We start from the raw sequence: 12,860 nt of genomic DNA, 5'->3' as shown, positions 1-12,860 counted from the left end.
AGAACACAGAAAATCTGTCTCTGACATCATAGACTCTCAGAGGTGGAAGAGATTTAAAGGTCATTCCATTCAACCCTCATTTAAGGAGATTGCATAGTAACTGGAAATAAAGAAAGAAGAGTAACAATTCCAACTCACAGGCTTTGGAGTTTTCCATGGAGAAAAGAAACCTGCAACAGAGAAAACAATATTTGAACTTTGAAAATATATCCTGCCACAATTTATGCATGGTATATTAATGCTAATCCACATTAAAATAGTTAACAGCAACAAGAACAAATTTCTGCATGACCATGAAATTATTTTTGAGGCGCTCAAACCATTTCATTGGAATTATATTAATGATTCTAAAAACATTTCCTTAATTGACAACTGAGCATTCCGAAACACAGAGAAGGCGACTGGTTAAGTAGCAGCTACTTCAGAAGGCTCAGACTGAGTCATCCTTAAGGGATTTCATCACTCAGGCTTAGCAGGAGACACAGTCTATACAGACAAAAATTTAGATTTACCTGTGCTCAGTGTAAGGTAAGATTCTGCTTTATGTACCTATTTTGTGTAGTTAAAAATCAATCAACAAGACTTTGCTATTCCTAAACTTAAAAACAATGTTATATATGTTTATTATAAATCAGATCCTACTGTAAATTTTATGTGACTTCCCCCACTGACATCTTCTGTAGTGAAAATTTTTATTTTATTTTATTATCCTTCTACACCAGTGCTAGTGTAATGTTTCATATAAAGAAGCTCAAAATGTTTGCTAATTGAACAAATAGTATACCACTGAAGCCTTTTTTAAAAACTTGAGTCTTTTCTACTACCACAAGTGATAAGATTAGCCAGGCTCCATTAAAGATACATTAATTCTCTTTATAAAAAGTATGGGTTTATCACATAGATCCTTTTTTTAAAAAAAGGTAGTCAAAACAAGCTCAAAAATAATGGAGGCAGAAAGTGGGAAGGGTAGGGGAAAGGTAATAAGGGGAAAAATAGGAGAAAATGAAAAAAAATGGAAATAAATGTTTGTAAATGGGGAGTGGAGGAGGGGGTGAAGGGAGGGCTGAGGTATGGGGAAAAAATGAGAACCAAGACCTGTCATGTAAAGGTACAAGATGCCAATGATGAATGTAACTGTACTGTATACCTAAAATGTACCAATAAACTCAATGAGGAAAAAAAATAATAATGGAGGTAGCAGGGGCTGACACAGACTGGTCCTAACAATCTAAAACCATCTATGAGATAAAATAAAATTACTTTCTTTTCATATCATCTCCTCCCTCTTTCAATAATTTTTGCTCAAGTTAATAAATGTCCAATAAAAATTGTACTGAAAATATGCCACCCACTGTGTTTATCATCTTTAAAACAGATGTTCCAAAGGGGAATAGTTGATAACCAAAACCCATTTATAGGAGAGATCTACAGAAATCTGGACACACAATTACCTAGATGCATAAGCAACCCAACTCAAGCACAGCAAAAACACTAATGGCACTTTATTGAGCCATCATGATGAACTGATGATTTCATACAAAGAGTGAAACTATCTAATTCATCACGTTTCTCAGCTTTTCTTGGAACCCAGAATTAAAGTGAATGCTCACACACAACAACCATCTTAATCAAGAAGTGTGGGCAGAGTTAGCTCTCTTTCTGTCTCACACACTCAGTTCTTATCTGTCTTTTTTGCTAATGGAAAAAAATTATTTTCAATGTGAGATTTGATTATAATTTAATTATACGGATTTAATGATTCCTTTTCGGAAAGAGCTAAAAGTAAAATTACAGATAAATGAACACATTTCTCTTCTGGACCCTTTCTGTAAAATGTCAGTGAAAACAATTTGACCCATGAGTTAAAAAGTGAAACAATTTTAACCCATTGGCTAAGTAATCATTATATTCAGTGAGGGATAAAATTAACTCGCTGTTTTATGGAATTGCTAGCATTAGTTTTTCATTCCTTTTTTTGGTGGAAAGATGTCATTTACACATTTTCACAATGTCAAAACATTCAATTATTTCCTTGCTTTCTTTGTGCTGTCACCTTCTTCCTAGAATGCCGAGACAGGTTTGGAGCCTTTGCTGTTTTACATTTGATTAGTGCTGGAAGCTTCTCAGGCTTTGTATGAAAATGTGACTTTTATTATGGAGTTCTCATCTCCACTCCAAACATGATTGTTTAAAAAAGATTCTTCCTCCTACGGAAAACAGAGATCACCAGATTGCTCTGTGGCTCTGGCGCCAGAATTAACATGGCGGAAGAGGGAGATTGGCCAAGAGCAGACACAGAGAGAGGGGCCTGATCTGACCACCTCTGGACTTCTGCGAGAGCTGCTTGGGCTTCCCAGTCCTGTCAAACCCTCTCAGTCAGGCTGATCTTGGTCCACTGCCGCCACCCCAGTGTTCTTCACTCTTCCCTTCCAGCATTTGCTGGGATATTGCCAATGTGGAGATGAGCTGTCTCGGCTCTTGATTCTGAAGCAATGGTTGTCTTTCCTGATTTATTGTCAAAAACAAGCTGCTTGCTGGAGACCAAGTAATTTTTAGGAAGAAATTTTAGATTTCCCTAAAGCTAAATAACTTATGTGATCCTCTGTGTTTCTTTGGCAAATTATTATTTATGCTCTAAACCATTTAAATTAAGATGAATAGAAAACATCTACGTTGGATATACTCAATTTGGTCCTGATTAAGTCAGAAGGTCAAGTTTTCTATGTGATTACACTCCAATTTTCTGCTCAACTTCATTGGAAGAGAGAAGGAAATACTATAATAGTGTGTCAAACTATTATACAGCATGGATGTCCTATAATTTCTTCTAGCAATGGGCCCTCTAGGAAGTCTAGTCTGTTTCAATTAACATTTGAAAAAAATCCCACCAAAATCCAGAGCAGAGCTTGTAAATCCTTTAAGAGACACATAGGCTCCCACATGGGCATATTTCTGAAGAGATTCTAGTAAGAAATGAGCACAGGAAGTAAGGATCTGGAGAAAGAGGAAGGCCGACCACATCCACACAGAGACACACGTACATCCCTGTGGTCAATCACCACACTCTGAATGTGTGGAGTAATTTCTACTTGGCACGATTATCTAAAAATGGCTTGCTACATTTTATGCTACAGCTTACTGCAGTGACCATGGGGTTGCCGTCCCCCCGGCCCCCTAAAAACCGCCCTGCCTCATCTTTCTTCCCCAAGCACTTTGTAGGCTTGGTTGGTGGGGACAGGTGCTATTCTCCTCCCTCATTTTCATAGACACACAGGAACAGAGACGTAGATGATTTTTTTCTCAAGCCTTTCAGAGCTGAGGGAGTTCTTGTTACAAAACCAGGTTTATAGGAAAACAGTTTTTCATCCTTAAAATAAGAGTAATTGTTTCTTTATGTTTGAGTTTCTGGGTTTATTTCCCCTATTTCTATAAAAAGCTGGCTATTAGAATTCTCCCGAGGGAGTAAATTTCTTTATAATAACTTGACTAAAGTTTTCCACAGATCATTTATTTTTATCTCCAGCAGTATGGCATGTATGTATGCGTGTATACAAATCCAGACATATTTATTTAATCCAGAGTCTTAAAATAACAAAAGCAAAAGAGCTCAAGGTGTGGTTATCAACTAAATAAAATGAGGATAGAGACATAAAGGAAAAGAAGAAAGAATAAATGGGAAAATTTAGATGTAGCTTAAAGGTCCAAACTGCATTAGACCTCTAAAGCCTGTCTTTGGAACCAGGCATAAAACTAAATATATTAATAATTTTGTACCTAAAAGCACAAAGAGATCCACAGAGGAGCAGACAACACAGTGAAAACAGATTAAGCAAGAAATTCTGGTGGCCAAATGGCAGGAGAAAGAAGGTAACGTTGACTTCATATTGAAATTGAAACTGAATTCTGCATGTCCACTAAATATGATTTTGAAGAAACTACAAGAATATGATTACTAGATAAAATATAATATGCCCTGATAAATTTGAATTTCAGATAAACACTAATTTTTCACGTAGGTATGTCCTACATGCAGCTTGAGACATATATTCCTTGGGACATACTCACATAAAAAGTATTTATTGGTTATCTGAAATTCAATTTAACTAGGAATTCTGTATTTTTATTTGCTGGATCTGGCCACTCCACTGGGGAACAATTTATCTATGTCCTAGGCAGCCATTTGACAATAAAGATACAATAGTAACATCTGCTGTAGCAGGTGATATCCCATTCGATTCAGTTTAAAAAGCCCAGAAGATATTTAACATTTCCTTTATTATCAGGAATCACACTTCAGAGAACCCTCGGGACCCTGCATTTCCACAGAGATCACTAGTCTGTGTTGGCTGCCTGTTAAAGGCCAATGTGGATGACACAAAAAGCCCCCACTGCAGGCGACACGGCAGAGTGGCACAGAGAGCTCTGTGCAGACCCTGTTTCTCCTGACACGATACCCGCAGTGAAAGAATATTGATCTATTCACAGGAGAAGCCCCTGCAGGACCTGCATTTGTGTGGTAATTATTTCTTTTTTACAGGGCAACAAGATGATGAACTTTCTGAAAATATCCCAAGTTGAACAAAGGATCAAAATACAATGAGGAACAACTTTGCCTCATTGATTTTATCATTTTGGAACCCTGCCAGGGTCCATTTTTGACATTTCCAGGCATTTCCCCCAAATAGAAGGAAGTCTTTAAATGTGCTTCTGTATTATAGTTGATATACTGAGCTCCTATTAGGAGACTGTGAAATTATTTCTCCTTTAGCTGAAATATTTGCTAGAACATGTGATTTTGGTTTTAAAGATTATCATTTAATTTCATGTTTAACACGGGGGATTCTGTGGTAGTTAAAAAAATGACAGAAATTCTGGGAAAACACATTCTGTTTATCTTTCTGTTTAAATAGAAGAAAAGGAGTAGAAACTACTTTGAAGTTAAAATCTGTTTCACTGCAGATTTCATGTCCTGGATAATTAAAAGCTGTGTGCTTTGTTTTGCTTAAAAATGAGGATTTAATAGTGTGAATATACAAGGTATTACAGAAAAGTACAGTGAATGCTTAAACAAAATATTTATTACAGTAAGAGAGACATTCTTATGAATTCCCCTTAAAATACTGCCCTTCCCACATCTCCTGTCATTCTTCCACTTTCTGGAGCAGATCTGGAGTCCTCTTTCATGAGTGTCTTTAGTTGTGCTGTCCCGACTGCCTTGATGTCCTGCATGGTTTCAAAATGTTTCCCCTTCATGGTCATCTTGATTGGGGAAGAGCCAGAAGTTTCATGGCACCAGATCTGGGGATGAGGTGGATGAAGACACAGTCATGTTTTTCCAAGTGCGCCTTTCTTTTCTGTTGGATGGTGCAGCATTCACACCATTTGTTCTGTTTTGTTTCTTGTACCAGGGATTGAACTCAGGACTTTGTGCTTGCAAGGCAGGCGCAGTGCCACTGAGCTAAATCCCCAGCCCCTATCACATCTCTTAATAAAGACATAAAAGGGGACTTTCAGAACTGTTTTTTTCCCCCCAGTACCGGGGATCGAACTGTGGTCCTTGTGCTTGTGAGGCAGGCGGTGGAGACACTGAGCTAAATCCCGGGCTCAGAACTGTTTTAGAAAGTGGCAAGAATCATGGTATAACTGTGTTCAAAGAAAAAGGGAGTAATTTGCAGGGGATTAACTGTAATATGTCTTTTATTCTGATACATTTAAAAAGTTTAAACATTCATTACAGTTTTCCATCTCTTCTTGTACTCAATACCCCTGACCTGTACACTGAAATACACATGGTCCTGACTTACGAATAGTTCCACGTAGACTTTTTTGACTTAACAATGGTGTGAAAGTGCTGTACACGCTTAAGACACTGCAGTTCGGACTTTGATCTTTTCCCCTGCTGGGGATGTGCGGTGAGCTTCTCTCTTGTGGCGTTGCGCGGTGGCCGCTTGCAGTCAGACCTTGACCACAAGGGGCGCTACCCCAGTTGGGCTTCACCTGTATTTCCCACTTCCAGTGTCCTCCGGACCTGACCCCATCCGAAGTCAAAGCATGGGCACTGTTATGACGGTAGGTTTTATGTTACATATATTTTACCGGAATCAGACAGTGTTTAATGTACTAGAAAAAGAAGGAAGACTGCACAGAACAGAAGAGGAGAATAAGACCACACGCATTTCAAGTGTGAGTGAGCTGTGAGGATGGAGTGGATGCTTTCACGTCCCGAGCCGCGCTTCCGGAGGAAGGGAGTCCATGCAGAGGTCCGCTCCCACCCGCCTTCCGGTGTCATCTTCCTCCACGGGACAGCAGGTGACAAATGGAACCCCGTTCCTACCACATTTCTGAAAATATTTCAGGGATAGTCAGAAGTTCTTCCAAATGATGCCTGTAAAAGTTTTCCCAAAGGAGAGGGAGAAAGCCCCAGGGTTTTTAGAATCTCCAGTTGGGCTAATTTGGGAAATAAAAATATCACTGATAAAGTTCATCCTTAATTTTCATTTTCTCTTGGCCTGGCAAACAGACCTAAGCTTTCCATCAAAAAGCCCGCCTTTGGTAAATGGAAGCCAGCAGGGTAATGAGCTAATTTCCATTAGACCTACTTCAATGTTATTCACGATTTTCCCCCTGGTTTTTGACTGATTCGCGTATTTCTTATTAAAATTCATTAAATGGGTTAAGCCCTGTAGTTCCTTCAGATAATTTGTTTAAGTTATTTGAAATAGGTAAAAGGACCATTTTTCTTAATGAAAGTGGCCTAGGCTAAGAGACAACTTTGACCTTAAACAAGCAGGGACAATACATTGCTGACAGGGCTCAAACTTCGAGGATCTGGGGGAGGGGGTGGAGGGGAAGGGGAGCCACAGAGGATCAAGATGTGATAACTACATGGGCTAACTTCCATACATATGTGGTTTTTTTTATACATCTCCAACATGTATTAATTCAAAGGAGAAGAAAAATGATCCTTAGTGCTAAATGAACAAAGCAAAACAAAATACAAACACAACACAGCACCTTATGTTGCCAAGTATGACCCACAAAATGTGTTAGGTGTGCAAAGTTAATTCTACATTGGTTGCCATCTTTGACCTGGACATTCTGGTTTTTTTTTTCCTCTCAACTTAAAAAATGTTATGTGTTGAGCTGAGGTTTACTTTGTAACTCTTAAAAAACGATCCATTCTACGTTGTTGAAGTAAAGTTTTTTAAAAAAAATAAACATAAAATTGTTTTCAAAAGGCTCTCTCTCTCTTGGCTTTCTTATGAAGAGAGCAAGCCGACCTTTCTAAGCCATTTCAATGAGTATCTAAAAAGGACAAGTCTGCACCCATTGTCTTCCGATAAACTCAGCTACATAAAAGGTAGATTCCAAATAAAGCAGGCCTCATGCATAGCCTTGAGCAGGAATAAAGTCAGGGAGTGAAGGAGGAAGGATTGTGTCAGGAGGCTACACAGCTGAGTGAGATGTGTCTTGCAGAAAATATTAAGTCACAAGGGCCTTTTATTTATGCTCCGAACAAGACCAAGGCCAATGAACAGAGAAAAGTGCTCTGGGTTTATGGCACTCGGTAAATGGTCAGTAGAGAAACTGTAGGAGAACAGCAATGGTTGCACATAGAAAATTCCATATCTGAGAGTTTTTCAAAAGTGACAAACATATGACAACACCGGCTCTTCCTTTTGATGGGAAACCCATCTACAACACCTTGACACAGTTGAAGTCCAGGTGTCTTAAATTCGACGTCAGTATCGAGTAAGTTTTGAGTTGTGGGTATCTTGAAGCGTCCTAAATTCAATACAGCGAGAGCAGACCCTGTGATCATCTTCTCGTCTCTCCTCTTTGCTGTCCCCTGCAGCTCTTTAAGACAGAACCCCTGGAGTCGTCCTTCCCAGTTTCTGCTCCCTGCCTTCCTTATCCCCATACCCCAAACATTCCTCTTCCTTATTCTGTATCAGCTACTCCAGGCCACCTCCCTTGCCACCACTGCAGTCCCGGCCTTCCTGTCTCTTGCCTGAATAGAAGCAATGGTGAATTTGATGCTTTTACTGGACCTGACTGGGCTTTAAAATCCTTCAGTGATTGTCACTTTACCCAGGATAAAACACAAAAGCAATGTGGCCCTGAATAAATTGGTGACCTACAGCCCGGCCACTCCTGTGTACTCCTTTCTTATTGGAGTTCCTTGAACAAGCCAAGGTTTTCTAACCACAGGGCCTTCGCACAAGCTCCCTCACCTGTCACTGTTGCTCTTCACACAGCTGTTTCTGACTCCTTCTTTATGTGTCAGCTCAAACTTCACTTTTTTGGGGAAGATGCCCTTAACTTTCACTATCAATCAAAGTTCCTTATAACTTAACACTGCATCCAGCATTTTTCCTTTATATGACATGCATTCCTGTGTGCAATCATATTTATGAAGTTATATTCATTTAAGTACATGTGCAAACTTATTTGTCCAATTCCCTCAGTAGAGTATAAATCTCACCAGGGACAGCCCTATTTTCTTCAGTTCTTAGCAACTATCTTATAGATGGAGGAGACTCCAGTAGGCATAATTGTGTGAAGACAGTAACGGCAGTGAGGGCGGAGACGGTCGGCGACACCGTTAAGAGAACTGAGGCAGCACGGTGGCTTTGTGGTGGGGAAAGGGTGGAATAAAGGACGAGATGAAATCCAGGGGGACTCGTAGCTTGGGGACCTGTGTGGATGATGTGTTAGCAGCTGAGGTAAGGAATGCAGAAGAGTCTTCTCAGAGTGGATCTAGCCTGATAGCTTCTGGGCAGAAAGAGCTGGAGGAGCCAGGGGGTGGTAGGGTTCAAGTGCATTGTGAACTATCGCCTGAAGGGTCAGCTGGCGTGAGTCTGGGAGCAGGTGTGGAAGGGCGGTGGGAGCGAGCTTTATCGTGTAGCGCTCAGCAGTGGTGTCAGGACTAGCAGTGCCACGCACACACGGGTCAGGTTCCACCGAAAACGATGCAACTTAATCGTGCAGTGTGAACTCGAACTCCTCAGGGCTGGCAGCAAAACGAGAGGAGAATTTGAAAGCGATAGAGACAAGTACAGAGCAGGACAGAAGCAGTAAATGGAAAGGAACACTCATAAAACAGGCTTCCAGCAGTTTGTCAAATTGGAGGGTCGTGGTGGGCAGCTTCATTTAACCTGAGGCAGACATCAGATTTCGGGGGTCTCTGAGCCCTCTGGGTGCATGTGCTCAAATGCAACTGAGAAATGGCTCTGGGTTGGAGAAGCAGTGTCAGAGTGCGGTGTGGGAGGACGTGACCCCCGTGAGGTGGAGGAACAAGCTCACATTCCGCGAGAAAAAAACCCCACCAGGATGGAGCAGAAGATGTGGGAAGAAAGACCACAGGCCCTGGACCGGTTTCATAGGAGATGAGTGGGCACCAGGGGAGGAGTCAGCCTGCATGCAGGGAGGACAAGGCACCCAAGTCCTCGTCAAAGGCTGCAGCAGGTCTGTGGGGCAGCACCCCAGCATCTGCCCTAGGGGGAGAATGCAACTTCTCTGGAAAGTTCACTCACGCTGGTGAAAAGGGGCAAACTCAACGGGAATCTGTAAAAGTGCTCATCATGAGGCAGAAGCAAACAGGAAGGTGGTGGGGAGGAAAGCACATGGACACAGGGAAAACTGACTTGGCCTCCCATGCCAGCTTAACCTGGATCCCTTCAGATTTTATTTGCAAGAAACGTCCCATTTTCCTTCATGAAAAATTGGCTAATGTTTCATGTGGGTCTTCTCAAATGCTTTATATGGCATTTATTGTGAATTTGTTGTTTTTAATTCTTTCTGGGAGCTTATGAATGGATTTTCTTTGTTTCTTCTCTGAAACCTTTGTCAGGATGTGGTCCAAAGACCTGGTGTGCAGCTATTTCACCTGGGAGCTTGTTAGCAATGAGGAATCTCGGAAAATGCTGACATAAAACTAGAAGCCAACAACAAAAGAAATTTCAGAAATTATACAAATACATGGAACTGAACACACTTTCAATGTGTCACTGAAGAAATCAAAAGAGAAATTAAAAATTTTCTCAAAGCAAAATACCAAAATAGGTGATCAGCAAAAGTCAGAGAGGGATTTGAATTGATATCAGTGCCAGCATTAAAAAAAAAAAAGATTTAAAACAAACAGCCTAAAGCTACATCTCAAAGGTAGAAAAACAAGAATGAGCCAAACCCCAATTAATAAAGGGAAAGAAATAACAAAGATCAGAGCAGAAATAAAATAGAGAGAAAGTAAAATGCAAAAGGTCAATAAAACAAAGACGATCTTTTGAAAAGAAACAAAATCAACAAGATTTTTTAGCTGGATCAAGCAAGAAAAAAATAAGGTAAAATTAGAGACAAGAAGACACCATACCTGGTACCACAAGAAATACAAAGAATCACAAGGATTATTAGTTTAAAACCCCGTGCTAACAAATTGGAGAGCTGTAAGGAGATGGGTGACTTCCTGCACATATGACCAACTAAAATCGACCCAAGAACATACAACAAAACCCAAATAGAACAGTAATAAGCAATGGCGTTGGATCTGTGATAAAAAAGTCTCCTAACAAGGAAAAGTCCAGGACTGGATGGCGTCAATGCTGATTTCTACCAACCTTTAAAGGCGAACAATCCTCTTCAAATTTCTCCAAATAACTAAAAGGAAGAAACTCTTCCAAATGCATTCTATGAGGTTTGTTACTGAAACCTGACAAGGCTGTGACAAGAAACAAAACTGTAGGCCCATCTACCCAATGAACATAGATGTAAAAATTCTCATCAAAGTACTAGTAAACTGAATATATCTGCATATCAGAAAGATCATTCACTATGATCAAGATAGTTTCATCTCAAGGATACAAGAATGACTCAGCATATGCAAATCAATAAACATAATATCCCACACTGACAGAATGAAAGATACAAACCATGTGATCATCTCAGGTACAGAAAAAGCATTTGACAAAATTCAACATCTCTTCACGACAAAAGCCTGAAAGCAACTGAGAATATAAAAAGGTTATAAAGGACAAACCCACTGTCAACATCATATTGAATGGGGAAAAGATAAAAACATTTCCTTTAAGATCAGGAACAAGACAAAGATGTCTACTCTCACTACTCTTATTCAATATATCCTGGAAGTTTTAGCCAGAGCAATCAGGCAAGACAAACACAGAGCATACAAATAGGAAGGGAGGAAGTCAAACTACCCCTCTTTGCAGATGGTATGGCTCTATAACTAGAAAAACCCAAGGAATACACTAAATGGTTATTAGTAACTGATAAATTCAGTAAAGTAGAAGGATACAAGATCAGTAGCTCTTTTTATACACCAATAATGAATTTGCTGATAAGGAAACCATGAAAGCAATCCCATTCACAAATAGCTACAGAAAAAAAAAAACAACACATAGAAACACACTTAACAAGAAGTGAAAAACTTCTACAATGAAAATTACAAAATGCTGATGAAATAAACTGAAGGCCTCCACAGGTCTTGGGGATTGGATGAAGTCAGATTGTTAACATTTCTATAGTACCCAACAGAGTCTATGGATTTGGTGGAGTCTCTGCCAAAATGCCCATGCCATACTTCACAGAACTAGTAAAATCAACCCTAAAATTCACATGAAAGCACACATGAACATCCTCAATAGCCAAGTCAGTCTCGGCAAAGAGAACAAAGCTGTGGGAGTCATAATTGCTGCTTTTAAAACATAATCTGGTACCATAGTAACAAAAATAGCACAATTTTGGCAAAACCACCACCACCACCACCACAAAACAGACATGTAGACCAGTGGAATAGAATAGAGATTCCAGAAATAAACTCATACATTTACAGCCAACTGATTTTCAGAAAGGTGCCCCCCAAAACCCAAACAAAAACAAACAAACAAACCCCCAAACAAAGTCACAAAACAGACAAAAAACCTGGAGAAAGAAGAGCTTCTTTAGCAGGTGGGGGTGGGCAAACGAGATATCCACATGCAGAAGACTAAAATGTGACCTGCCTCTTTCACCCTGTACAAAATTCAGTTCAAAATGGATTAAGACCTAAATACAAGAACTTAAACTCTGAAAGTACCAAGGGAAAACTTCAAATTACTGGTAGAAGTGATTTCCAGGTAGGACCCGAAAAGCACAGGAAACAAAGCAAAAATTGGGAAAAAGATTGCATCAGAATAAAAATATTCTTTGCAGCAAAGGGAAAAAAAATCAAGAGCCCAGAATGGGAGAAATTACCTGCCAACTATTCATCTGACTGAGGGTTAATATCCAGAGCATATGGGGTATAAGAGAAATATTAATGTTTATATTTGAAAACGATTATTATAGCAAAAGACGCATTACCACAAATCCCCCACTCGCTTTGAATACATGCATCCCATCTTCCTTGCCACTTTCTGAAGCAGGTCTGGACGTCTTTTTCCTTGAGTGTCTTTAGTTGTGCTGTTGTGACTACCTCAATGTCCTGAACTGAGTCAAAATGTTTACTTTTCATGGTCACGTTGACTTTGGGGAAGAGCCAGAAGCCCCCCAGTGCCAGATCCAGGGAACAGGTGGGCGAGGAAACACCATCACGTTTTTACGAGCTTTGCTTTCCGTTGGATGGCAGTTAACAGCAGCATTCGCTGTATTTTTGATCACACCTTGTAAAGACCCTGACTGCCCTTATGTTACATGAAACAAGCCAGGCACAGAAAGACAATCACTGCACATCTGCTCTCATCTGTGGAAGCTAAAAAGTGTAACTGAAAGTAGAAAAGGGATTTGTAGACACTCGGAACTGTAGGAGGGGAAGGAGAGGAAAGGAGGTTGAACTGATCCATGTGGGCTAAGAGCATGTAAGGATA

General features: G+C 40.1%; 1 protein-coding gene across 1 annotated transcript in view; it reads right to left on the bottom strand.

Annotated features, from left to right (window-relative positions):
* Nucleotides 1-12,860, bottom strand: part of Magi2 (membrane associated guanylate kinase, WW and PDZ domain containing 2) — a 439,692-nt gene that overhangs the window by 126,601 nt on the left and 300,231 nt on the right. The window contains exon 9 of the mRNA XM_033756513.1: nucleotides 139-170. Within this exon, the coding sequence (XP_033612404.1) occupies nucleotides 139-170 (32 nt within the window). The remainder of the gene's footprint in view (nucleotides 1-138; nucleotides 171-12,860) is intronic.

The sequence above is a fragment of the Fukomys damarensis genome, unplaced genomic scaffold, assembly GCF_012274545.1.
Source record: "Fukomys damarensis isolate Sample0158 unplaced genomic scaffold, DMR_v1.0_HiC HiC_scaffold_4, whole genome shotgun sequence".
Classification (NCBI taxonomy): Eukaryota; Metazoa; Chordata; class Mammalia; order Rodentia; family Bathyergidae; genus Fukomys; species Fukomys damarensis.
The sequence above is the reverse complement of the archived record's forward strand: the minus strand, read 5'-3'. Positions and strand labels throughout refer to the sequence as shown.